Below are 27,526 nucleotides of genomic sequence, written 5' to 3'. Positions count from 1 at the left end.
CACCAGAGAAAGGTTTCTACGACTCAGAATGGCAGAAAAACACCAAGCGTGACTCAATCAACATTTCCTTGAAACTTTATTTTAGCATAAAGGTAAAGGCGACTTTAATATCTCCACTAAAATTTCAACCGATTGTGTCGCGTAAATATGTTCACTTAAGAAACTGTCCCTATCAAGTACTTTCAGTTTGTTAATTTGCTGTGGAACATTTGTTTATAAAATCAGAAAGGCCTTAATTCTCTAAGCACTGTCTTCCACTGCCTATACATGCAATTATGATAAGTTTATGGAGCCTGTCATCCACTAGACAGTATAGTTTATAAAACCCCCTTGCAATCAATCAATCTTTATGTTTTACCACTTTTTTAGGCCGACATACCAGGTCGACATCACAAGCTTGTTAGTTCCTAGTCTCTCAACTGCTCTTTTTTGTATTCAATATTGCGGAAATTGGCATATTTTTGGGGATTTTGTCATCTAATAAAACAAAACGAAGTGTGGAATACGATTTATTTCTTCGCAGAGCATCTTCGACATGCATAAATTTTTGAAATTCATTTAAACTGTGTACATAAGGGTGATAGGCACTTTAAATGGTTTCAACATTTGCTTCAACATGTGTTCAACACAGTTGTTGAACCAAATGTCGGGGGCATTTGAACAGGTTGTTCAACGTTGTTTGAAAGCTTAAAAAATGTTGAAAGCTTGTTAAAAATGTGTTGAATAAAATTTAAATTAGTTTAAACTTTCATTTAACAATGATTCAACATTTTCATTGTACTTGGAAATGTTGAATGCTGTTGAAACCGTTTGAACACTCCGTTCATCCAACAGTTGTCCAACATACGTTCAACTTTTGTTGAACGAATGTTGGACAAATGTTGAAACCGTTATGTTGAGACATAAATACACAAGAAGACATGAAGCAGTGCAATACAAGAGATTGAAAGTAATAAATAAAATGTATATATATGTATGCACTAGCAGCCATGAGTATGCAGTAAAACATTTTGATACCCACCACCCCCTTTTCTGTATTAAATGAGCAGCAGTTTGACAAACTGTTCTTGTCTCCTCACTTTTTGTGTATTCTTTTCTCTATCTCATTACCAGGCAACTTGAGATCCTTCGTCAACAAGAGCTTGCAGATAAACTGAATATTGCAAGAAAGTTTTCTGGCAGGTAGGTGATGTTTAGTGTGCAGATCTAGATTGAATTTGTTGTGCATGTCCAGGCTGAGATATCAGTACGTCTGCTCATCTACCGCCTGTTGTGCTCCACCCGTGTGCTCCCCATTTCAAAGGTGACCACTCTGGCAGGTGGAGCTGTCATCCTTACTGGTGATCAAATTTTCGCTTGGGCTAACCAACGATTCTCCACCCAAGTAAGGTTCTTACAACATAAGGATCATTGTCATTTTCAAGGATCACTACTTGTGACCTCAGCGCTCTTTGGACTGTTACGTCCTATTAGAATTCCTACTTCTATGTCAGTCCCATTTTGCAGCTGTCTCAGATGATGGGATTTGATTTCTTCTAGGTGTGAAATCTCTTGATTACACTTTCTGGAGGTTGATGGATGCTGTTTTGTTGAATTTCTGTACCACTAATCCTTCAGTTTCTGCACTGGAATCTTGGTTTTTCCATAAATCGTGTTTAGGATTAACGATATCGAAGGGCTTTGCATGCCTATAAGTGTTCAAGCGTTGAATTCATAATGATTGTGGAGTAACAAACATCATGAAGTAACATTGACTTCCACATCTGGATTGTTCTTGTGTTGTAGAACTGCTGGAACAGTACTATCATAAAAGTTGTCACTCCGTCTGCTTGACCTGTTGAACCTAGTCCCGTTTGGTTTAGCATTCGCCAATTCGTTTCCGCTAGTTTTGTGTGCATAGTTTTTTGGTTTCCTTGCAGATGCATTGATGTTGTGTTAGTTACTTACTATTTTTGTTACTTCTCGGGTTAGCTTGGAATAATGTAGAAGGCTAATTTTGACTGACAGCTTCAGGACAGGTGGCCCTTTCCTAGACAGCCAAATCAGAAGTGAGAAGTGCTGCAAACCAAGCTTAGTTCCTTTTTTTTTCCTTGCAGTGTTATTAATTCCTCGAGTGTCACATTGTTTTCAACATAACACTGTTTTCACTTTCTGCATTGAGAAGGCACTTGAAAACTGGGAAGGAATAGCCTGCGTAGCAGTCGTTTCCGTTTCCTTCAAGCCGAGCGCGAGGGCATTGGGCAAAAAGGAGCAAAAACAGTGGGAGCGGGGGGGAGGGGCGGGGAAGGAAAGGAAACGCCTGCCGCTGAGCCCAGACATTTTACCGAACGCCCCCAAATGGGTTCGCTCCCTTGGGACCTACACTGTCACGTCAAATGTCACATGAGAACCAATCATTTTCACCTTCTGGTAAATCTCAGCGAAAACAGAATCGCGGCGGGCAACTTGTTTACTCCGATCCAAGATGCAGTATTTTTTGAAGATTTTGTCGAACTTTACGTGGCTCGAACAAAGCGTAGATAAAATTAGCCAAGACAAATTTTACTTATGTTTTAGAATATTAATTCATTTGCTTACAGCTGGACTTACAGACAGAATGAGCTTGTCCCACATGGCTAAATACTTCCTCGCGTTTCCAGGATAAAAATGTATTTCGCGTAGCGGGAAATACAAAGTCGTTCTTCCAGCTTTTCGTGTCTTTGAGGCCGCCGACAGCCAGAACAAAAATTTTCTTCAATTTTTAAAAATTCCGGCGGGATTTCGAAAAACAAACTACACCATGTTTGATGAGACGATAATACCTACCAACAAACCAAAGCGCAATGAAAACTATATTTTGAGCGTGACCGAGAATTCTTGATTAAGCAGTCCTTTGCACCGGTTCCAACTGAATTAACGTATCTTCCTACGAAAGTAGTTTAGTCGTTTTCAAACTCCAAAGCAAAATAAACTCGAAATCGAAAGGACACTCGAAAGACTTCTGTTCGGCCTCGGTCATATGTTTACCTTTGATATATAAACGGGAACCGGATGTCGTTTTGGTCTATGAGTTTGATTGACAGAGGATTGACCAATAGCAATACATCATTGCCTCCCGTTCGCTGACGAACGGCGTTCGGTAAAATGTCTGGGCTCAGCGGCAGGCGTTTCCTTTCCTTCCCCGCCCCTCCCCCCCGCTCCTACTTTTTTTGCTCCTTTTTGCCCAATGCCCTAGCGCGCTTGCCCCGCTTGGCTTGAAGGAAACGGAAACGACTGCTACGCAGGCTAGGGAAGGAATGGTGTGGTATAAGAATCCATTTTTATTTTTGATTCCAGGTTGTTACTTTCCAATTTGACTGCTTTTCCTTTATTGAGGATTTCTTTTTCTTTTGATTTCCTTGGTGTTGGCAATCGCAATCATTTCTCGCATCAACTGTGGTTATTTGTCGTTTCACAAACTAAAATTTATCTATACGACAGCCACTTTCATTCCATGTGCCTTTTTTTAATAGCCCATAATAGTCTACATCCAGTCTAGGTCCCACGCGGCCACGATCACCTGGGACTTCACAACAATAACCAGAAAATGTCACAAATCAGATCAGTTCGTCTCTCCATTCTTCCTTGCATGGGAATCTTGACCTCAGCGTCTGCATCATACATTCAGTGGGCACAGCCGGGTAACTGGACGGATGAAGTTGTGACCTTTGACAATTACTCCAACAACGCGCACTTGCCCATCTTTGCCTGGGAACACCTCGGCAACTCGTCCCAGATCCCACTTTGCACACGGTGCATTCTGGTCAGCAACCAGCACTACATCTCCTGTTTCCAGGTTGTCACGTATCTCTCTCCACTTCTTTCATGTGTTCAGCGTCACAAGAAATTCATCCCTCCAGCGCTTCCAGAACAACTTCACAAGACTCTGGATTAGTCTCCATCGGTTTCTAGGGTTGAATGCTACTTCATCAGCGACTCGAGGCGCTAACTGTCCTCCCAACTGCCCAGCAAGGAAATGGCTCAGCGTCAGCACGGGTTCATCATGGGCGTCGGCCCCCTCATACGTCAGTGGTCTCGAGTTCATTAGTGCTTCTACTTCTTTAATGGCAGTTTGGAGTTCATCATCGTTCAGCCCTGCATTTCCAACAATTGACTTCAAGGTTTCATTGGCTACTTTAATCAGGGACTCAAACACTCCTCCAAAGTGCGAACCAAGGGGCGGATTCCAGTTCCACTTGATCCCCTTGTTAGCAGCGTCGTCTGCAATGCCCTTATGATCCATTGACTGAACAAGCTCTCGCAGCTCCCTCTCGGCTCCCACAAAGTTAGTACTGTTGTCACTTGTGACTTCTTCTGGTCTCCCCCTGGTAGCTACCATCCGACTGAATGCATTCAAGAAATCTGCGGTACTCAGAGAAAATGCCATCTCAAGACGCATGGTTCTGGTGGCTGCACATGTAAACAAGCACAAGTACCTCTTGGCGGGAACTCTTCCTGTTATCTTGGTAACAAACGACCCAGCATAATCAACACGAACGAACGCGAACGCCCTCATGGTTGCTCCAAGTCTGGATTCCGGGAGAGGTGCCATTATCTGCACTGCTGGTTCTGCTCGCCGCTTTTCGCACACCTTACAGTCTCTGTCCCAATTCTTCACTTCCTGACGACCATCCACAACCCATTAGTGATGTCGCACTTGTGATAAGACGTGATTTACCCCTGCATGGTGACACCGATTGTGTACATCTGCTACAATTAGGCGAGTAATGTGATGCTTTTTTTGGTAGTATCATTGGGTGAATGGCATCATAAGGGAGAGTTGCTCTAGTTAGTCGTCCGCCAACTCATAACACGCCCACTCCATCCATGGTTGGGGTTAGCGCTTTTAGATGGCTCTGCTTCCTCACTTCCTTCCCTCTGTTCAAGTCTTGCATCTCCTCTGGGAATCGCTCACTCTGTGCTTGTTTCACCTAGAACTTTCTAGCTTCATCTAACTCAGCAGGTGTCAATGACTCTTTCATCTGTGCTTCTGGAAGGTTGTCCCTCTTCTTAACCTTGGTAGACAGCTTGGCAACAAATCTCATCACCCACGCATTGACTCCTATCAGTCTGGTCCAACTGGAGTACTTCAATGGATCCATCAACGGTTCAGAAACATCAGTTGCGAACGTCATCTTCGGCTTGGCTGTTTCCACTTGGCAGTCTTCAGAAGTCTCTTCTTCTCGGATGCGTTTCTTCTGGGGCCAGCATTCTGGGGTGTGGTACAAGAACTCAGGTCCGCGAAACCAGCGGTGGTTCACAGTCAACTGACTTGCATGAAGACCTCGGGTCGCGTCGTCAGCACAGTTAAAGTCAGTGGGAACATGACGCTACTGTTGAGGATTTGACTTCTGATTAATCTCTGAGATTCTGTTTCCGACAAAAGTCTTGTACCTCCTGGACTGTCCCGGAATTCAACAAACAACATCCTCACTGTCCGTCCATACTGTCCATATTGTACAAGCCTCAAATGGGATCTGTAACAGCTCTTCTACCTTCCTCGACAATCTGACTCCCAACACTGCAGCCATCAACTCTAAACGAGGGAGGCTTGTTGCCTTCGTGGGGGCAACCTTAGCTTTCACTGCAACAAATCACACCGTTACTTCTCCACTCTCATATTCATGCCGGACATAACTGACTACTGCATATGCCAACTGTGAAGCGTCGGCCATTGTGTGAATCCAGCTGTCAACAACACGCTTTCCCTCTGCACGATAACACCTCAGAACCTGAACTCCAGTAAGCTCTGGCAACTCATGAAACCACCCTTGACATCTCTTCTTCAAATCAGTTGGGAACTCATCATCCCAACCCAGTCCCAGCAGCCAAGTTTCTTGCATTGCCATCCTTGCACTGATTGTAAATGGTGCTAGCATTCGAAGGGGATCAAACAGAGTTGCAAGTTTCTTCAGGAATCCTCGCTTTGTGTAGTCAATGGGTTCAACTTGAAGGTAAACATGTCCGTTTCAGCGTTCCACTGGACTCCAATGCCTTCATGCATGGCAGTTCTGACTCCTCAATGTTAACATTCGATACGCAATCTACTAGTGGCACATCCTCCAGAACCTTAGGCCGTTTGCTACACCATCGCCATATTTTGAAACCCGCTTAACCAAGCAGCTTCGAGTTGATCACAAGTCTTTATTGCTTCATCGTTGGTCTCAAGCGATGCCATGATGTCGTCCATGTACATCTGAAGAAGGAGGATAGCAACTGCTACTGGGTAGTCATCTTTATGGTCTTCAGCATGTTGTCGTACAATGTATTGCGCCAGGTACGGTGAAGCTCGATCACCAAACAACAGTCTCATCGCTTCATACACTTCAGGGAGTCTGGTGAGATCTAGCCCTCGCCACAGGAAGCCATGATATCGCCTGTCTTGTTTCGCCATAACAACTTGCGAAAACATTTCTGTGAGGTCAGCTACAAGGGTAACAGGGTTCTTACGAAATCGCAGTAACACATCGAAGATGTCTTGTTGCAGCTTGGGACCCGGCAACATGGTGTCATTCAAGCTGATTCCCCCATATCTCGCCGCTGAATCGTAGATAATCCTCATTTTGGTTGTCTGTTTGTCTTCTCTCACCACCGGGAAGTGCGGTAGATACCAACTCACTCCATCATCAACCTCACTTGGCTCGACCTTCCTAACATAACTCTTCACCACATTTGCCTCCATCACTTGGCAATACTTCTCAGCAACATCTGGCCTTCTTTTAAGCTGCTTTTCGAGCGAAAGGAGTCGGCCCTCAGCACCTGCTCAATTAGAATACAATGGTGGTTGATCATCCACCCAGGGAATCCCCACTTCATAACGCCCATCAAGGTACCGTCTTGACCTGCTTGCTTTTTCTGCGGCCAGCATTTCCTTTGCGGTCAGCGGTTCACTCTTGTCATCAGCGAGTCCTACAAGTTCATTATCCCACATCTTCCGCATCAATTCATCAGCTTTCAACTCTGGAGTAGGGATAGCCTGAAACGTGTAAGTGTGATTTGCTGCACGACACTCACTAACTCCACCTGACACCTGTCCAACAACTGTCCATCCCAGCTGTGTCTTAACACCCACAGGGTTCCCTGGTTTGCCTACACGATGCTCAACTGGCAGAAGCAGTTCCTCATAGTAATCACTGCCAATAAGTAGATCGACTTCTCCACGTCCAACCGACTTTGGAATCTCTAAATCCTGAAGATGGTTCGATCTTTTCTGACTCTGGGACCAATCCATTGCTTTCATTTCACATATGCTTGGAGTTGTCCACAAAAGAACTTCCCTCTTGGTTGCACCATCCATACTTTCTAGACGCACAGTCACAGTTTTGCTGTTTGTCACAATAGACTTTGCTCCGAACACTGAAACACGGAGTGGCCGACGTTCCGCTTCTAGGCCTAAAGTATCAGCTACCTGTTCTCTGAGATAAGATGAACCTGAACCTCCATCTAGGAATGCATTTGCTATAATTCTGATACCATTTCTCCCTTCTAGAATAACTGGTACCATCTGAAGAGCCACTTTTCCTGTGCGTCTCACAGTGTCAGGTTGCTCAATCGCTCCGCAGGTTGCATACATTAGGTTGTGGGCATTCCTGTCTGTTGTGCATTCTCTTCAGCAGCTTGTGCAGGGCGTTAGCATTTCCTCTGTTTTGTGCAACTGTGGGTGATGTCTCCGACCGCACCCTTCTACTGTACAGGAATCTTTATGAGCAACGCCATGTTCGATGGTTCCTCTTGAGGCACAGAAAGCATAAATTGTGTTTCTTCGCTAACTCCCATCAGTCTTTCACAGTCGCTCTTTTCCAGGTCTCACACGCGGTAATCTGATGATCTCCTTTGCAGACAGCACATTCCACTTTTCCTCCTGAAGTTGAGAATGTGTTAGCTCGCCCATTTTGCCGTCTTGCCAGCCACCTTGAGCTACTTGCATTTGCTTTGGACTTTCCTCCTTCATGTTTAGGCTTCTCTGGTTCACTGGTGCCTCCATAGGCCATTTCTTTGACTTGCACCTCTGTCTCCAGCCATCTGTCCAGGTCACTGAGATTAACTTTCTTTGGTTCCAACTCTATCTTCCGTCGGCTCCACCTCTCAGCAATTTTAGGTGGCAATCTTTCCATAACTTGTTGCATGTTGGCGGCTACCACGACCATAAGTTTTCAATGTCCTGACAATATTGTTCAGGTTGTCAACAAAATTAATGACCTGAGACTTGAAACATCTTCATCTCTCAGTGTTGGCAAGTCCAAAAGTTTTCTAATTAAAGACTTGGAGATAAGCTCTGGATCTCCAAACCGATGTTTCAACTCTTTGATAGCTTCTTCATACATTGTTCCACCAAAGAACATTCCTGCAATAGCCTTCTCTGCCGACCCTTTTACTGATGCCTTTAAATAAATCATCTTTTGTGTTTTGGAGAGCTTTAAGTCATGAACAAGTGCTTTGAACATTCCATACCAGTTCGGCCAATGACATGGATCTCCATCAAACACAGGCAAATTAATCTTAGGAAGCGAAGATAAGAAAGGTGGCTTACCAAAAGCTGTCCATTCTCCAACCATTCCCTTTTCCTTTGCAGACTCACGAATTTTGTTCCTCGGTTCATCATCGGCTGATTCCTGTTTAGGATTTATCTTCTCCAACCACTCCTTTACTCTGAACTTTGTACCCTGTTCGGGGGCATCTTCTTTGGCATCTTCTTTCTTGATATCTTCCATCTTCGGCTCGGTTTTTGCTTTGTTTTCGGCGCCAGCTGCATTCTTGACAAGTTCTTCAAAATCTTTCAAGCAATCAACAATCTCATCTTCACTTGCTTCATCTTGTAGGAGCAATGCCTCCTTTTCTTTCCAGTCGGCTTCCAGTTGTGCTTCTTTGATTTTCAGTTGCGCGTCAAGTTCAGCTTTTTGAGCAACAATTTCCACTTCCAGGCGAGCTTTTTCTTTGAGCTGTTCAACTTTCAGTTTTGCGAGATTTGCCTCCCTCGCTGCCTGTCTGGCTCGTTCTCTCGACATGGTCGAAGCGTTCTTGCTCGTCTCACTGCCTTGTTTGCTACTGTGTCTACTGCTGGAAGTGACCGAAGTGCTCTCGGTTTTGTCCCTGTTTTGTCCTGGCACTCCCACATAGTCGCTTAAATATTTCGGTAGATTGCGTTTCCGCTTCGTATTTTCCTCATCTCCCATCGCCGTTTCTTTTCATCCGGCTCGAAGGACCACTATGGTTGTTTGTCGTTTCACAAACTAAAATTCATCTATACGATAGCCATTTTCATTCCATGTGCCTTTTTTTAATAGCCCATAATAGTCTGCATCTGGTCTAGGTCCCACGCGGCCACGAATGCTTGGGACTTCACAACAATAACTAGAAAATGTCACAAATCAGATCAGTTCGTCTCTCCAAACTGAATATGTCTGATTTTGTCTTCATGCTCTAAAAGCTGCATTTTTGCCTTTAATCTCGCAGACTTCCCCACGGCATCTATCTTTCTAGGTCGACCCAAGCTGGCCCTTGATACTCTTAAGGTCAAACTGTGTTTAGGCAGATTGGAATGGCTAGATTTTACAGAACTTGCCTTGAATAAATTTCTTTTCAAAGTCTGAATTCATTCGGTAATCTTTATTAAACATTCCAGGCATTCCTTGTCCGGTATACCTTTCTTACATTACACTTGTGCATTCTGATCAAGAAACAGGCTGGATAACTGTTGAAGCTGGGCTTCAGACCTGCACTGGTGTCCATAAGCACACTGTGCTCATTGTTATTACTCAGGTTGAAAAAATTTCATTAAAATGAATTAAACTTGCTTCAGTAGTAAAATAACCAAGTCAGTTCCTCTGCAAAACTGTGCATTTTTCTACTCGTACCATTTCAAAAGTGATAGCAATTTTTATTTACAATCTGTTGATGCAGTTTGCACATGTACATATTTCATTGTCGAGAGTCCTCAGCTAATGCCTCTAACACTGATTTCCTATACCTACTGCAGGCATTCCAGATTTGGAGGAACATTTTATGTACAGAATATGAAATCTATAAATGATAAAAATCAACTCATATATCACAGACCCCTTCCTGGTAAGTAAATTTATGCTGTGTTCATTAGAAACATCCAATAATGTAAGCCAAGACAAACTTAAAGTTAAAGTGTGGAAAAATCCTAATCCAGCGAGGGTGCCTTCTGAAAACATTGAAGAAGCTTTAATTGTTGATAGTCCACACAAAAGTGAGTACAGGAGAGGTCCACAGTCCAGATAATGACTCACTATAAATTAAGTAGAGTATAGAGTACAGGAGAACTCCACTGTCTAGATAATGACTCATTAATCCTCACCTAACAAGACATCTCTGATATTAGAGACATTTCAAATGATGAAATTCAATTGCTAAAGACACACAAACATTGTGTGCACAGGAGTGTGCCAGTCTTGATATCTGTGTTACATGTAGTATAGAAACTTCCATCCGTTGTATCCCATACCTCACATACTTAGTCTTTACCTAATCTACAAGATCGAGGTAGCATAATATTCCACCAGAAGGCTTGCAATCCTATATCTTTGTAAACCTATATAATATAACTCATTACTTTTAAATGCTTAATAAGGTGTGTTAATGATGGTTTCTTTGCTACTCAGAGGCGAAAAACATGTCGTTTGATCATGATAAGACAGCACCAAAGAAAAGAAAAAAACAGTTGCCTGCAAGAGAGATGGTAGAAGAGAGGCGATCCACGCTGAGTATAAGGTTTCCTTTTTTTCATGTAATTCCATTGTGTTCTAGAGAAACATGTCTTGAAGAATAAGATGTCCACAATACAGAAAATTATTGTTCTTTGTTTAGGTTGTTTCTGAAGAATTTTTGTAAGGGATTTTTGCAAAACTGCTACAATCCACTGATGCATGTTGTTAAGGTGAGTAATTATTCAAATATGTTCATAGATACTTGATTGCAAACTAATGGGTTTTTTTACTTGGCAGGAAGTCTTGTTTTGCTAAATTCATTCTGACAATGTTGCATTTTCCCTTAGGATAACCTTAAGCATGGAAGATCTCAAGAGAATGATGAAACCTATTTCCTTTGGGCTATGAGGTATTTTCCCAGCTTTGAAAGGCTACTGTACCTGTAGGCAGCTATGATCTGCACTGTAGTTACTCTTATTTTATGTAATCCACTGGCTGCAGTGTCACCTTGAAAGAAAAATTCCCCGTAGGCCCATATTCCCAAACCACATACAGTGTAAATCACCTCTTCTCTTTCTTCTTTTCTCACTTTTTCTTAAAATCACCAAAAGTTAAGAACTGTGAATTCTCATCAAGTAAGTTTTTTTTTCTCATCAAGTAAGTGATTAACTAGACGAATACCAGACAAAAATCAATTTCTGTAGAAAATGGTTTTATTGTTAAATTATTCATTGAAGAGAGTTATACCAGATTGTCCAACCAGACTTCTGCTGGAAGGCCATCTGTCCCATTGGATTTACCCATTTCCATTGTCTTTAGACTCTCCAAGCATTCCATTTCTGACAGCAGTGCTTCACAGGATATTTTGCAATTGTGTATCAATTTTGAAAGAGTTGTTGTGTAAAGTGGAGGTGTAGAGGGATTAATAATTATTATTTTTTACCTCATGCAAGATCTCTGTATCTGAAGAGATTCTTCAATTATTCTCTGTTTTACTGTGGAAATAAATTATATTGAATTCCTCTTGCCATCATTGTACCATCTCGCTTTTGATCTTGTAATAGTCCCTTTCATTTTATAACTAATTACTTCTTCTAACTGTTGTTTCTGTAATCTCAGTTCAATCTGTAAGATTTCTTTCTATGCCTCTTATAGATTACTTTCATCAAGTTTCTTTTCCATTGTTAGGATTTCTTCCTCTAAAATGCATTCCTTTAATTTGAATCAATTGATTTTTTTTCATAAAAGCCGCTCTGAGTTTGCATCTTGATTATGTCCCACAGCAAGATTTCATCTACTTTGCTCTGACCGTTGTGCTGCTTTGAAAAGTCTTCAATAATATTCTTAATTAAATTTACCTAATCAGTTTCAGTTGATAGGTGTGCATTTAATTTCCAAAAGCATAGTCCCCTGGGATTGGTAGTAGTGCTGCATATTTTAAGTTTTGAATTGGAATTTAAATGACACAACTTTTATTGTTCAGGTTTTTCATGGAATTCAGCAGGCACCATGACTTTAGAGTGGACTACATCAGGTACATACAATGATTATCATGAGTTAACCAATGCCTCCTTCCTACATATCTTGTCATTTGTCTAATGTGTTGCTAACTTTGTTTTCATGCAGTGAGACACTCAGCGTAGTGAGCTTCACTGATCTGTTAAACATCATTGTCAAATTCTACGACAGTTATGAATCAAACAAAGCCGAAGTACTCATCTGGGGTCGCAGGTAAAAATTATATTCAGTAAGCTGTCTTGCCTAAGAAGCATGCCATGTATTGTATATTTGGCTTCTGGTACTTAACAAATGTAACTGTATAAAATATTTTCTTATTCCTCTGAATCCTTTTAATATTAATCCTAAAAATTAATGTAAGCCTTGGTGTCAGCAGTAGCTCCATTTGACGTGCCAAAATAAACACACACAATAAACCTCTCAGCTGGATAAATATTTGGCTAGGAGCGAAGAACCCATAGCTGCTTTAATATTCAAAAATGTTTTATAAAAATCAGGTAGCAATAATAAGTGTTATGCTCATCAAAGGTGAGGGCAGTGAACTGCCAATGAACCATAATAACAATGTAATAATGAAGCATAGAGAGGAAAAAACAAGGGTGGAAGGTGGGTAAAAGACTTGAGCGAATCCTACCACCCCGATACTTGAGGCTACATCAGTGAAAGCACATGGTGAAAAAGCCTAGAGGGGATGCTTGTTACTCCCACTAGCAATTACCCAGGTCTCAGTTATTTTCCTTTCCGCATGTGATAAAAAATATGGCTAAACATTAACAGCGAGGAATAACATAAAATTTTTATTGACAGATCAATAATTCCTCTGATTTAATTACTTGTTTCCTCCCTAGGCTTCACCTTGCAATCCAAGCTTACAAGGAGTTACTTTTGAATGTTATGTGTATGGACAAGTCTGATGAGACAGGTCTGAGAGAGAGTGCCAAGATTATCAAAGGTAAAGTCCTCTCAGTTCACTTGCCGGCTTATGGGTCCCTTCAGGAAAAGATTCACATAAAATGTGCACATATACTGTACAAACACTCATGTGTACTTCAGCCCGGCCCAGGACATCTACCCAAATGCTCTTCTCTCCTTTTCTACCATTTGTCATTTGCCATCTTGAGTGCTCCAATTGTTCAACTGTAGTGACAGTTTCTCACTACCCCTGGTATTGGTCAGCAATTTGGATTTATTCCTTTGTCTGGGAAAAAGCAAACCATTCAATTCCACAACACACTAAATGTGCCAAAATTTTAAGCCAGTGGTTATTTCTGCTTGCTCTCATTGGATGAAACTTTTGACAGGGTACAAAATAGGATGGCGGTTACCAGACAATAAACATCGTCTAATTTGATAGAAAAAGGTAAAATAAATATTGTGGGCAAGTAGGATTTTATGGAATGTCTTTGTAATGGTGTACAGTGATGCGAGCTGCATGCTGTTCTTAACTTTCTCCCTTTGTTAAACTTGGTAAACTAGGCAAAAGTTAATTTGCAAAAATTACCACGATCCAGGTTCTACCAACAATAGTGTTTTATTATGATCAGTAAGTACCTTGATTTGTTTCTGATCCAACAGGCAACATTTTCTACACAGCAGAGTACAGAGATACATTTTTACTGCTGCTCAGGAAGTTTGATATGTCAAAACAAACAATGTATGTATTCTTTTGTAGGAAATATTATTGTCTTATGTGCATTTGCCTTAGAGTTAATCCAGTCCCTAAGACATTATTTTCATGCATTTTGTTAGGAATGATCGGGTTATCATGAGCAAAACTGCTGTTGATAGAGTAATTTTAACTTTAACTTTAACTTTACAGAGAAAGCAATGTTTATTTAAGGTAATGAACGGACAAATTCCAAAGTGTCTGTTTTTCCATTTTGTTCCTTTCTTTTTGACATGAAATGACGCTGACTTGGTATTTTGGCATTGTTTTTCTCAAAAACTAAGCCCAAACCAGTCTGGGGAAAAGCTACAGAGAAATGTTCTTTGATTAAATTGAATGTCTCATGCAAAACTTTAGCCACTTTTGAACAAAACTAAAAATGGCCTAAAACTCAACAGAAGGGGCCAGTTATTTAAACAGATATGAGATGGTGACAAAATTGAAAATGGTTTAGAACATGGTTTTGTTAAACACCGTCTAAACTATCTTTTAATAACAGACCCAAAATGGTTATGCACTCAGCCCTTTATTGTAACCAAGTAGGAGTTTTTGGAATGCCTCTGTAATAGTATGCCAGAAGTTACAAGTAATGCATTAATTTTTTTTAGGGGTTACCTAAGAGACTTGATTGAAGCGTTCCACTTTTTTCTGAAAATGCTAGAAAAGTACTGTTCTGGGACAACACACATTGTAGTACGGGTAAGCTTGGAATTTGACTTGTGCAATAAACAAGGCATTATGTGTGGTTTGGTAGCTCAATCTTTCAAGCCATATTATTATCAGATTATGCTAGGAGTTGTTTAAACTGACGCAGAACCTGAGGCATGATATCTTGTTAGAGAGATACCTGTAAATAAACTATTTCCCATCAGGAGAAATTTCAATGCCAAGGCCAAAGCATCACTTACGTCTGTTTAACAAATCGACGGCAGTTTCGTATGGTCTATACTCTTATAGACCATAAAATGACGTCAAAAATGTTCAAAACTCAAGTGGAACCACGAGCCACAGGCGAGTGGTTTCACTGCCAAGTTTTGGCATTTTATGGCGTCATTTTATGGTCTATAAGAGTATAGACCATAGAAAACTGCCATCAATTTGTTTTTTACAATAACATGGAAAAAGTACGAGCGGAATTGGCTATTTTTTTTCGTTGAGAAAGCGCACGCATTACATCTGACGTCATTTTTATTGTCTGTACCCTTACGGACAATAGCTACGAGCCAATCAGCGCGCGGGAATTTGGACAGTTATTGTAAAATTTGCGTTGGAGCCTTCAATTGGTTGATAGTCATCAGACTATTATCACAGCTACATTCGCACCCCACTTTTCAGCGTACCACAACTGTTCCACCAAAGTAGCCAAAGCAGGAGCCTCTAAGTATTCTTAAAGTCATAAGTTAAAAAAGTTCTATGGGAGGTGGCTTTGAACCCCTCTCATAAATTGTTTTAACTTTGCAAAAAGTTGTATCTGAACATGCTGATTACAGTTCCATAATAAAACATGGGGGTCAGTGAGCTCGTTTTGAGTTATAACGACTAAGAAGTGTTTTTAACAGGCTGTACTATTGCTATGGTAACCTATGATGTTGCAAAAATGACCATAACTTGTTCACCAATACTTACGCATGTTTTTGGTACCATTATTTGTGTCAACTGATAAAGAGTGGTTGTTCTGATCCATCAAAATAAACTTGCTGGAAAGTGAAGGAAACTGGTGCCAGCCACTTTAAATGGTATTAACGATAGTTAATTAAGGTTAAAAAATGAATACACACACTAGGAAAGCTGAAAGTCTTGAGACACTCACATTTTCTCGGTTGTTAAGGGCCAGAAATATTCCCTTTCACTCCCGTTCTCAATGTTAGGTTATTGCCCGCAACTGATGTTTTCTCATTTGGGCAACTTTTTGAGCATAACAAAAAGTTAAAATTCCATGTTTTCCTTCATGCAAGTTTCACTTGAGTTATTCTTGCCCAGTGTGGTAATTCTCACTTGCACATGTTCCTGCATGTAGAAAAAGTAATTGTAATTTTTCCTTGTCACAATATTCTGATAGCAAGGCAACTGTAGATTCCAAATATTTGTTTAGCCAAGGTGGAGTCAATGCAGTGCCCTCCATTCAAAGTAGCATATATTCAAAATCATTCAATTTAATACATTTTTAGAAAAAGAAAAAAGCTTCAAAGAAAAAGAAAGGAACTCCTCGTTCAGGTACGTTCACTTTTGAGACTCTTTTCTTTTTATTATTTCTTTAACAAAGGGATTAGTTTGAGACTAACTGCATGGTGTAAGAAGTGGTTCTTTTTTCTATCTAAAAAAGATCGATCACAAAGTCTTACCAATAGGAAGGGGAAATTTCATGTAAATCGTTGCTTTTCCCTCAAATTGTAAAACAGTTAAACCTCTCACAAGCAACCAGGAGTAGCAGATATCGTGCTTAACGCATGCCAACAAAAATGCCAAAAGGAGTGGTACTTTACGAGCTGCTGTTTCTTATGAAAGGTTTCAAATCATGCGGTCATTTTATTTAAAGAATGGAATTCAACCTGCTTGATAATTTTCCAAATCTTTCTTCTCACTTGTTCAACTGATACTCAAAGAGAAAATGTAATTTTGAAATGTGAATTCCTTTTTATTTTTGTTCCAGCTGCTGCTGCCAACTTGACTGCAGATGAAATTGAGCAGAAATGGCAAGATATGGCATCTGATCTCTCAGCAACACTGCAGGGTCATGGAGGGGAGATTCCTGAATCTGTTGTGCCATTTGATGCTGCATCAGAAATTCCAGTCGATGAACAGAAGTGAGTCTCTTAATACTGGGACACAATTTCTTTGATATCTTTACGTGTTATAGCTCTTGATGACAGTTCTTGATGTTTTTAATTTCATTTTTAATCATTTATTACTTCATTCTTTCTAATTTAGCTGTGGATGGTCAGGATATTGTAGTGAAAGATGTTTTTCAGTTATGAAATATTTATTTATTGTAATGTCTAACCTCTCTCTTTTGTTGCATTACAGCTGTGCTTGTCACGTACAATTTACTTTTTTTTTTCATAAAAAAATTAATGTTGGAACATTGATAACCAAACTAGTACCACTTTCAAAAGGAGTGGCTCTGAAAATGAATGTCAAACTTTTACAACATATAATATTCATCCTGTCTATTGCAGAACAAAGGCTTTGTCTCAGATTCAATTGTTTCTAAGAAACCAGCAGTGTGGTGAGGCTGTGGCATTGCTCAGAGCTTCCAGGTAAGACTTGTACTTAAACTAGGCTCAACTCTTATTAGTTTGAAGGGAAGTGTGTAAAGTCAGAAGGCAATTACCAACTTGGGCTGAGAGAAACTTTGGACAGTGAACAATTTTAACAGGAATTTGTTTTTCCCACTTTAAGCTAAAAGTATTATAAATGACTTACAGTGTATAATCATTGGATTTTGATGCTCTCTGTAGAGATGTATGGTCAGGTGATCTTCAGTTTGGAGCAGTTGGAATTGATATTGAAGATGAATTCATGTGCTTGAATGAGATTTTCAAAATGGATCTACCATCTGGTGAGTGCAATTTTGAGGCGCCATGCAGTGGTACCCTGCTTAAGTCATTTAACCATAATTATTATAATTCTTGGTAATCTTTGCTAAATGAGCTGTGTTTAATTGATTAGTGGTTTATAGTCAGAACTGAAGGCTGCATGATCGTTCAAAACATAGTCACTGCCTTATCTTTTCGTTTGCTTAGGTGAGACACTGTACAATACCCAAATCCCCTTTATTAATGGTACCATGCAAACTAACAGAATGCTCAAAGGTGACATGTATCCCTGGGCTATCATCCCATTCAGGGAGAGTACTTATACTGCTATTTATTGATGTTGCCTGAACTAAGCACTATAAAGAGTAAACCTCTGATGCTACGTCTGGGTAACCAGCATCACTGGAGAAAAAACTTTTTGAGGGAATTTCAGGATCACCATGGTCACTGAAAATCTGCCTGGCAAAATAAATTTTTTTCATCCATTCAGAAATTCTAAACTCTACCTCAAAGTCAGTAAAAAGTGGTGAACTGTAGGGCTTGATTTTTTTACCGTGAATCAATTGTTTTTCGTTTTTTGCGACTTTACCTTCAATGATGTGTCATTTGTGGTCAGCAAAAAGTGCGTTTTTGGTTAGTAAAAAGTCTGGAAGCATTAATTTTTATATCCTGATGAATGGCATCCTTGTGATTGTTGTTTTTGCTGCCTTTTGTTATACTATCAGTGACCATTCCAGATGATAATGATGAAGATGAAAGAGAAGAGGAGGACGCGATTCCAGGTCAGTACAAATAACAACTTCAGCGAAAAGTGAATTTCAAAGAAAAGGGAACTCAAGAAATTGTTATGAAACAGCAACTAGCTTCTTGTGTGGAGGAAATGGATATACCTCAATATTAATGACATTAAAATATGTTAAAATGCCTTGAACCGAGCTCAGGTTGGCCACAAAGATGCTAGTTCAATATTGTCACATGTAGATAGTTGCATGTATGAACGTTGAAAACGTCTTTCAAAGCCTGGGAAAGGCATATTATCTACTTGGAAAAATTACACTTGACCATAGACTGGGTTGGAGTTTTACTCATATACTGGTAAAGCAAAGTAATTTCAAAAAGATACATTTATTAAACTGTAAGAAAAAAAATAACTCCTTCCCAATGTTCTGTTTTCTTATGAACATTATCTTGTCAGTGAGTGATGATATTTTCTCTCACAGAGGAGGAAGAGATGGCTGCTGTACAGACACGTGAAACAGAGTTCAGCATCCAAGATTTTTTGAACAAGTAAGTTCAAGTGATGGTCATTGTCAGGGTTTATTACATAACTTGTTTGTCATGTGCTCATCAAACTGGTCTCAAATATACAACTGTTAGGGAGTTTAAGAAGCTACTACGGCAACGGCAACGAGAACGTCACAAAACGTGCGTTATAAAATTTTGGTACATTTCTCCACCTTGCTCGGCCAAACAATTCAAGAACGTGAATTAACCAAGTTTTATGGGGAACTTGAGCACATGACGGTAATTTTTTTAATCTCTGTCTCAACTTTAACGCCGTTTCCACCTGTTCTGTTACTGGATAGTTCGGCCACATTGTACAAGTTGAACGAATTGGAATAATCGCGAAGTAGTACAAGTAACGCGAACTTATATTTTCAAGCGACGTTTTCGTTGGCGTTGGCGTTGCCGTTGTGGTTTCTTAAAGTCCCTATTTTTTAGATTCAATATGTTGATCAGGCTGGAATGTCAAACCACTTGTATTACCCTCCTCTGGGCTCTGGGTAGACATTGTAACATTGTTGTATGACACAACTAACATTTGCTGTATAACAGTGTTGGACATACAGCTAAATGTCATCGCACCTCACTCCAACAATGTTAAATATTGGCTAAAATATGTGATTGAAAGCAAGCGATTCATCCAACTAATTGTAAATGTTGGTCAAACATCATCTAACATAGGTGCTAAACATTCTAACATTGTTGAACCAACAAATTAATGTTGGATAGTAATTAAAAAATGTTTAGCTGGAGCTTTAGACTGGTGCCCTTCAAGCTAAGCAATTAAAATTCTTGATTTTAAACCCCCCAATCAAATGTTTTCTGTAAACAGAATTCCTCAATTACGGGAATGACGTGACTGAGAATCATGTTGTTTATTGTTTTCTAGACTTGCTACTCCTTCTATTATCCAGCCATACAGCTGGCTGTTGAAGTTTTACAAAGAGAACAAAGAAATCACAAACCATGCCATCATTAAGATGCTTCACCGAGTAGCTGTTGACTTGAAGACTCCATCCATGCTATTCCAGTTGTCACTGTTTGGTACATTCCAGAAGATCTTGTCAGATCCAGCGGCAAATCAATACAAGGTGAACGAGTCTCACCGCAGGCTGCAGCATGCATCACACTGCAGCATCCATCTTAGACTTACCTCTCTCATTTGTGTTCAGATTTGTTTCATTCTGTATTTGTTGAATTCTTCAACACATGCAGCTACAATCTCTTCATTTTGAACAAACTACATCTGCCGCTGTATACTGGAGATTTGTTTCTACTTGAGGGTGGTGGGTTTTATGTGCTTGCTGCTGTGTTGGTGAAATGTTGTCATAATTCTTTGGTCCATCAGGCTTGTAAAAGGTATATGGGATCAAGGGGTTGCCACTGGTCATCAGGAAGACAGCTATGATGTATTTCAGACTTAGATATTAACATTTTATACTTCTGTGATTTTTTAGACCTGATAAATTTTTACCGTGTATAAATAAAGATTACTTACTTACTTACTCACTCACTCACTCACTCACTCACTCATTCACTCACTCACTCACTCACTCACTCACTCACTCACTCACTCACTCACTCACTCACTCACTCACTCACTCACTCACTCACTCACTCACTCACTCACTCACTCACTCACTCACTCACTCACTCACTCACTCACTCACTCACTCACTCACTCACTCACTCACTCACTCACTCACTCACTCACTCACTCACTCACTCACTCACTCACTCACTTACTTACTGTACACATACGTTTTGTAATTTTACTGAATACTTCTGATCATAATTTGGCATGTCATATATGTCCCCCAGTTGTTGATTTCCTATTTTCTTGTCAGTTAATAGTAGCTGTCTAAGTGTCTGTCATGTTGTATTCAAAGCAACACACTTTGTTTTGCGCACAGGAAATGGTGAAGTTTTCTCGATATATTGTTGCCAAGTTCTTTGAAAAGCTGCCCAAGAATCCGATACTTTTGGCTGAACTGGTGATCTGGAAGAATGCGACAGATTGTTATGAGATAGAGGAAGGTTATGGAAGTCTGGCATTTAGGTATTAAAATAAAGTTTAGCTGTTTGTTTTTTGTGTTTTTTTTTTTGTTGTTGTTGTTTTTTTTCCTTCATTTAAACCATGTACAGTGTTAAGTCTGAAATGTAGGGTTTTTTTTTTAAAAAATGAAACGCAGAAAGGTTCACCTACACAGTGATGGCGTGCTTCACTCCATGAAACTTTGTCAAACGTTGAGATATCTTCGAGCTTTTTTGCCATCACTTTAATACTTTTCTCAAAACAGTCCTTCTTACACCTTGACTGTGCACTGCAACACCATAGATAAGTTTTTTTCAGGATATCAATTTTCAACATGTTAGGTTAATGGGGCATAAAAGGCATAAAGGTCAAAGTAGCGTTAGTCATAACTAACAGTCACCATAACTTTCAAAAGCTCTTGATCTCTATCAGGACAGTCTGTGATAAATTATGATTTCTCGTAGATCTGCAAGTAAAAATGCAGCAGCGTGGACGTTTGAAGAGGAAGAGGAGATGAGGAAACTCTACGAGGAGCATAAAGGCTCAGATGGTGCGCAGTGAACCCATTGCGGTTCTCCTGGTCTTACTTTAGTGTGTTTGTGATTCTACCTTGATTCTACACATTTGAGACCATCTAATACTTGCTTTGTTTATTTATCAGATCTGGTGGATACAATAATGGAGAAGATGTCAAATGACACAAAGAGCAGGCGACAGGTACATATAATATGTATATATTCTCTCTTGCAAGTTCTGCTCTGTCAGGTTAGGAACCTTTTTGAGGTCTTGGATGTTTGCTTCGTTGGCAGTTTGTGATGAAGGTATATCAAAGTATACCTTGAAAAAAAAAAAACCCGTTATTTAAACTAAATGAATGAATAAACTTTATTTATGTGTCAGTGGGTCTAGGTTTCTACCCATTAGGGACACTAAAATGCCATAAAGCATAATTTTGTAGACATGTGTGATTTTAAAATTTTGTTTTAAATTACAGATCATGAACAAGCTGGTCCTAATGAAACTGGTTACAAACAGAAAGGAACTACACAAGTATGTCTGAAATAAGACCTCATTCAGTGATTTGGAGTGATTTGGTACAATTCTGGAATAGTGTCATTTGAGGAGAGTGTTGGAATAAGTATCTGAAATACGTTTATCGCATGGTCTACATTTTTAGAAAACCAGCAAAGAAAGGAGTATGGTCTGAAGGGGAAGTTGAACAGCTGAGAGCTTTGTATGAGGAATACAAGAATTCAGAGGAAGGTCTGTTCCTAAAATATAACGTTTTAACTAAGGATTTGTGTCCTAGGTACACTTAGAAGTCAAGATCAATAATTATTTGCACACATCTACTTCCTTGCAAAGTGTCAGTTACCATACGGAACACGACTAGTTTGCAATCTGTTACACTGTACAGACTGTCAGTTTTTGACACAGACTATTTTAAATGCTTAGCTCCAAACATTCCTACACAAGGATTAATGGACCCCGTTAATAATGGTCCTCAGTCAAGGTGTTGAGCATTTTCATTGATAACATACATCTCAAATTTCACCAAAATGGTATCTGACTATTTTATCACAGATATTGTCGAGACGATCATGGAGCATATGCTCAATGCCTCAAGGACAAGACGCCAGGTGGTGAACCAACTTGTGAATATGGGAGTTGTTGAGGACCGGAAGATGCTTCGAAAGAAAAGGAAGAAGGAACAGAGAAAAAGGAAAAACGATGATGGATTTGTTGTAGTAAGTTGGTGGTCATTGATGGTGCCGTCTCTTCTAACTAAATTGGCGACTTCTTCTATGTGTTGCAAAATGAGGCCAATTCATTACGGGTCGAATACTATATTGATCCCCCTTATCCCAGAGCTTTTGCTCCAGAATGTTTTTTGTTGTTGTTGTTTTTGTTTTTGTTTTCTGTTTCCATTTTAACGATGATTTGGTGTTATTTAAGCTGTCTAATTGCACAATGAAATTGTATCATAAAAACAAAATAGTGTAATTTTTACCTTGATTTTGTGACCATGGCAACCCATTTGGAACTACATGATGCGCCCATGCAATTTAATCTGCATGTTTATGGTGCACATGACTGTAACCTTGACTGTGATTTGTATCCTGCAGGATGATGATAATGAAGATGAGGAGAGTGAAGGTAACAAATACTCAACAGATCATCAAGACCGACCAGTGCATGTACTGATACAGTGGTCCATGTTCAAACATTGCTGGAAAGACGTTTGATGAACAATTTTGGAAGATGCTGTAACAAGCTGCAAAAAAAACTGATCATTTTCAAAAATTTGGCCTGCGATTTTATTTCTTCTGAAATACCTGGGCAGATATCCCAGCAATATGAAGATTCAATAATTTGGCAATATCTTCCAACATTGTTGGGCCTTATTGCAACAAGTTGGTTTGGAGAACATCAAACTTTTGAATTAAGCGAAACACCAAATAAATGTTGTACGTTGTTACTTTACAAAAAATGAATTCATTCAATCTCCCAGTGGCAGTCGTTTGACTTCAATCAAGATGTTGTTTCATTTTCCTGCTCTGGAATCATGAATTAAAATAATAAAACAATTTCCTGCACTCAATGTGCAAATAAAAGTTTTAAAAAAAAGTGGAATATTTCGTTCGGCTCAACCGATCTTCATCAGCCACAATAAAAGATGTGAAAGTAGTACATGTTACAAACAAAGCAGAAAATCGTAAAAAGGGTGGAACAGTATACCACATCCATTGTGAACAATGGGACAAAGAATATGTTGGGCAAACGTCTCGTTTATTGGGAACTAGAGTGAAGGAACATAGAGTAAAGGAATTCGTCAGCTATCCATGAACATTGCAAGCTCACGGGACACTCACTGGATTCCAACAAAACAAAAGTTCTTGACACGGAAAGCAACGCATTCAAACGTCGCATGAGGGAGGCAATTGAGATCCGGCAACGAAAGCCCTCTTTGAATAGGGACAGTGGTTTCAATTAGCCAACATCTACGACACCATTTTAGCTCCTTTGATACGCTAATGAACATGACAGTGTAACACTTCTTAACGTTCACATTTTTTATTGTGGCTGATGAAGTTCGGTTGAGCGAAATATTCCACTTTTTTAAACTTTTGTTGAGCTCGGAGTATAGGAAATTTTTTTATAACATTAAGTCATTTGACTGTTAAACAACTTTGAATGGTAGGTTGTTTGAAAGCCATCTTGAATACAACGTGTTAAGTCATCCAATTGGCTGTTATTCCTGTGTACTCACATACTCGTAAAGGGATAGCCGAACATAATTAATCATGATGATTTCATTGTTTCTTTTTTACTATAGATGGAGACAGTAATAAGGAGGAAGGCTTTGATCATCCACCAAGCTCGTCTTGTGACGAATCTGAGGATAATGAAGATTCAGATGTCAGTGGTGACACCCTTAGTGACATCATTAGCAAGCTCGAGAGTGCAGGTAACGGAGCACCTCCCTCCTGCCATCTCAGAACAAAATGGCTGTAAGGAAGAAATAGGCTTTTCTCGTCTTTAAAATGGCATTTGTACATATCGGCACTCCAAAATGTATCCATGTTAGGTAAAATTTTCTCTAGTGGCAATACACAGTAGTATGCGTATCTGTAAAGCAACGCGATGTTTATTGTAGACGTGGGAAACACAGTTATACCATACAATACAATCTCGTTCCAATGTGAACGTGGAACAAAGAAGAACAAAGAAAAATTAACAAATAAAATTGAATGAATAAGAATGATTAATTTATATATTAACTACATCCCAGTTATAAAATACCCATAAAAAATTTATACCCAAGTTACTTGAAGCGAGGTCGCTTTAAACTCTGACACATTGGCTTTTCCACAGCCTCGTAGTTATCTATACGAAAAGGAACAGTGCCTCCACTGTGGATTAAAATTAGGTTGAGTCCACAAAGTTTCGATAGCCCTGAAGCCCGTAAGTTGATAAACGTGCCTTTAAAAGGTTACTTGTGTACTGAGGTGTTTGTTCAATACGAAATTTATAAAGAAAAACTAAGGTCTGAGGACACCTTGGTGTAAATTTGGAGGAACAAGCCTACATGACTTGTGGCTGCTAAGGCCTCAGCCTCGTTGCCAGGGTTTTTCTCTAGTAAATTGGGGAAAGCTCTGGGAACGAGGTTGGTAAGGCCTACTAAACTTGCTATCCAAGGATGGTTCTTCGGCTAGTCTCTTTGGTCCACAGAAGTCAGACAGACACTTGGTGGGTTTTCTTTTTTAACTCGTGAATGCGCGTAGCGCAATGAACGAGTTATAGCGATAGTTGACTGTGTACTTGGTTGGTTAGTTGGTCGGTCGGTCGGTCGGTCGGTCGGTTTTGTCGTTAACTTTCGGGCGTGCGCAGTGAATGAGTTTTAAATTCAATTAGTGGAAAAAAAACACGCGAACATTTGTTGTTCACGGCGCATCAGGAAATTCTTATTCAATATGTAGAGAATAATTTGACGATCATTTAGTGCAAGAATGGAGATTTTTCGTTCAATCTGAGCAAAGTTACAAGTTTTTTCAGTTTTTCAGAAAGTCCGGGGTCGTAAACTCAATTAGTGAAAAAAAAAAAACGTGGAAATTTTTTTCACGACGCGTCAGAATTCTCTCATTCATTCTGTAGAGAATAATTTGACAATCATTTTAGTGTAAGAATGGAGATTTTTCGTTGAATCTGAGCAAAGTTATAGGTTTTTTTCGTTTTTTCTACGGAGTGCGGTTTCTTTTAAGAATTAAAAATAATTTCATATAGAAATAATTTAATTAAAAAATAATTTAATTTGTCAGTTTTCACGCGAAAGCGGAACGTGCCATGTCACGCATCATTGACGTCGTAAACAAAATTATGCAAATTTCTGGTGAAATGAACACTTTAAGATCTTGTCAGCTTTCATGGAGGTTTCAAAGGGAAAAATATTTCATTTTCGAAATTTACAACTGGTAATTTATGGGGAAGCAAAAGGCCGCGGTCGATAAATAATTCTTATTTAGCAAGAGCTTGTCATAGTTCATTATTTTTACTTGAGGATTACGTGGACTGAACTCCAAAGGAAAAATTTCGCGCATTTATGTCGGGCATGAAATGTAATGCGATACTTTGTTGAACAGATTTCCCTTTGTGAGATCGGCTTGCCCTACAGTAATTTTGTAATTTTAATTCCCAAAAAAACTTCACTTGCCCATCGGGCAAGTGATGGCTAGAATCCACTAGCCCGATCGCAAAATCCAGTAGCCCCGGACTATCGGGGACACGAATTTGCATGACGTAGCTGCACATGGCGTGCTTCTATGAACTTTGAATAAAAAAAACACGTGATTTTTTTTTAATCGGCGCATCAGGATACAAGAGTACAAGAATGGTTATTTTTCGTTACATAATCGGGCAAAGATATAGTTTCTTTTAGCTTTCAAGGAAGTTTCCGTAGCCGTCTAAATTTCAATTGCTATGTGTCATCTGCATTCACGAGTTGGCTCACAGGAGCCTTTGATCTTGTAAGGAAGCGGTTTTTTAGGACATTTGTTCGATAACTCGTGCATCTAACATTTCTTGACTTCTGTAGGCCTAACTGAACAGTTGGAGTGGATTCAGTCCAAACTTGAAAGGACAGCAAATGACAGGGAAAATACAGGTACACTGTCTTTGTATAGATACACAAACTAAATCAAAAAGAAGGTTAGCATAAATTTTCGTTACAACTTGATTGTCGCTGGTACAATTTAATCATAAAGCACTGCAGCGTCTGTCTAGTTAGATTAGTGCTGTTAACGTGATTGTTGATGTCACTGACTGACGTTTCCACAAACTAAGCGGAGGTTTTGTTACTCAAGTCAGGGTTTTCCAAAGCACCCGACCCCCGACGCAAGTCAGCGGCTACTTTTAGCGTTTGCGCCGGGTACTTTTTGTCTCCAAAGTATGAACTTATGTCAATAACGTAGCTGATTACGGACGTGGATATTTTTGCCCAGATTTTAATTCCAATTGTTATAATTAATAGTTATATACATCTTCTTCATGTTCATTAACTACTATCCAGCGTTCTCTTTGGGTTGTTTCAACGACATTTAACATGAACCGGAAACTATCGTTGCCTCATTTATCTGAGTGATATTTTGAAGGAAACTCTTGTTTATAATTCAGTTTACAATGACCTCCAAACAAACTTTTTTTTGCCCTGAAAATGTACCAGAATGCATCTCTGGGTATGCAAAATTTAAAAATTTGCCGTCACCCCCCCCCCCCCAGCAGGGGGGGCTCTTCCGCACCCTCCCCCCGTGCGGCTTTCGCCGCACAGCACCGCTAACGCGGTGCAATTATCCTCCAGCTACTGTCACATTTCCTCCTGGTACTTTTTTTCATTTTGAAAACCCTGTCAGGTAAATAGTGTATCGTAAGTAGGTGACATTTTTGCCGTGTTATGTAACAACTAAGTAATTTTGTAGTATGAATGAAGTCACGCTGAAAACGGTCACCGTTCAGTTTCGGTGAGTACTGCGTCAGACTTGCTAGACGTTTGAAGCGACAAAAATTTATAGAGGTGTCTCGCAGAATGTCACTGGAAAACGTGATACATAAATTTGTTAGTTTGGGGTATAACATTTAAGTTTTATTTTTTAAGACAAAGAAAAATGGCAGCCTCTTCCACTGGTTACCATAACTGAGGAGAATGAAGAAGCAATGAGTAACAAGCTATTCCGAAGAGCGTTACTGAAAGTTGGACTGAAACCGCCAGCTAATGAACAGGTTGGTTGTTTACCTGAGGATATTC

At 39.7% G+C, this 27,526-nt stretch overlaps 1 protein-coding gene and 1 pseudogene across 1 annotated transcript in view; one reads left to right on the top strand and one right to left on the bottom strand.

The window, feature by feature from the left end:
- The window catches only part of LOC146488575 (protein timeless homolog), a 43,534-nt gene that overhangs the window by 13,126 nt on the left and 2,882 nt on the right, over positions 1-27,526 (top strand). The window contains exons 12-38 of the mRNA XM_085118449.1: positions 1,114-1,182; positions 9,995-10,083; positions 10,644-10,752; positions 10,849-10,918; positions 11,036-11,097; positions 12,172-12,222; positions 12,315-12,419; positions 13,055-13,158; positions 13,782-13,860; positions 14,481-14,571; positions 16,041-16,086; positions 16,523-16,676; positions 17,049-17,129; positions 17,331-17,431; positions 18,134-18,190; positions 18,629-18,695; positions 19,582-19,783; positions 20,606-20,751; positions 21,192-21,277; positions 21,389-21,444; positions 21,722-21,777; positions 21,905-21,990; positions 22,312-22,475; positions 22,854-22,884; positions 24,065-24,196; positions 26,321-26,389; positions 27,377-27,501. Of these exons, the coding sequence (XP_084974575.1) occupies positions 1,114-1,182; positions 9,995-10,083; positions 10,644-10,752; positions 10,849-10,918; positions 11,036-11,097; positions 12,172-12,222; positions 12,315-12,419; positions 13,055-13,158; positions 13,782-13,860; positions 14,481-14,571; positions 16,041-16,086; positions 16,523-16,676; positions 17,049-17,129; positions 17,331-17,431; positions 18,134-18,190; positions 18,629-18,695; positions 19,582-19,783; positions 20,606-20,751; positions 21,192-21,277; positions 21,389-21,444; positions 21,722-21,777; positions 21,905-21,990; positions 22,312-22,475; positions 22,854-22,884; positions 24,065-24,196; positions 26,321-26,389; positions 27,377-27,501 (2,488 nt within the window). The remainder of the gene's footprint in view (positions 1-1,113; positions 1,183-9,994; positions 10,084-10,643; positions 10,753-10,848; positions 10,919-11,035; positions 11,098-12,171; positions 12,223-12,314; positions 12,420-13,054; positions 13,159-13,781; positions 13,861-14,480; positions 14,572-16,040; positions 16,087-16,522; positions 16,677-17,048; positions 17,130-17,330; positions 17,432-18,133; positions 18,191-18,628; positions 18,696-19,581; positions 19,784-20,605; positions 20,752-21,191; positions 21,278-21,388; positions 21,445-21,721; positions 21,778-21,904; positions 21,991-22,311; positions 22,476-22,853; positions 22,885-24,064; positions 24,197-26,320; positions 26,390-27,376; positions 27,502-27,526) is intronic.
- LOC146488576 (uncharacterized) lies at positions 6,101-7,522 on the bottom strand (annotated as a pseudogene).

The sequence above is a fragment of the Pavona decussata genome, unplaced genomic scaffold (genome assembly GCF_977016875.1).
Source record: "Pavona decussata unplaced genomic scaffold, jaPavDecu1.1 SCAFFOLD_9, whole genome shotgun sequence".
Taxonomy (NCBI): Eukaryota; Metazoa; Cnidaria; class Anthozoa; order Scleractinia; family Agariciidae; genus Pavona; species Pavona decussata.
The sequence above is the reverse complement of the archived record's forward strand: the minus strand, read 5'-3'. Positions and strand labels throughout refer to the sequence as shown.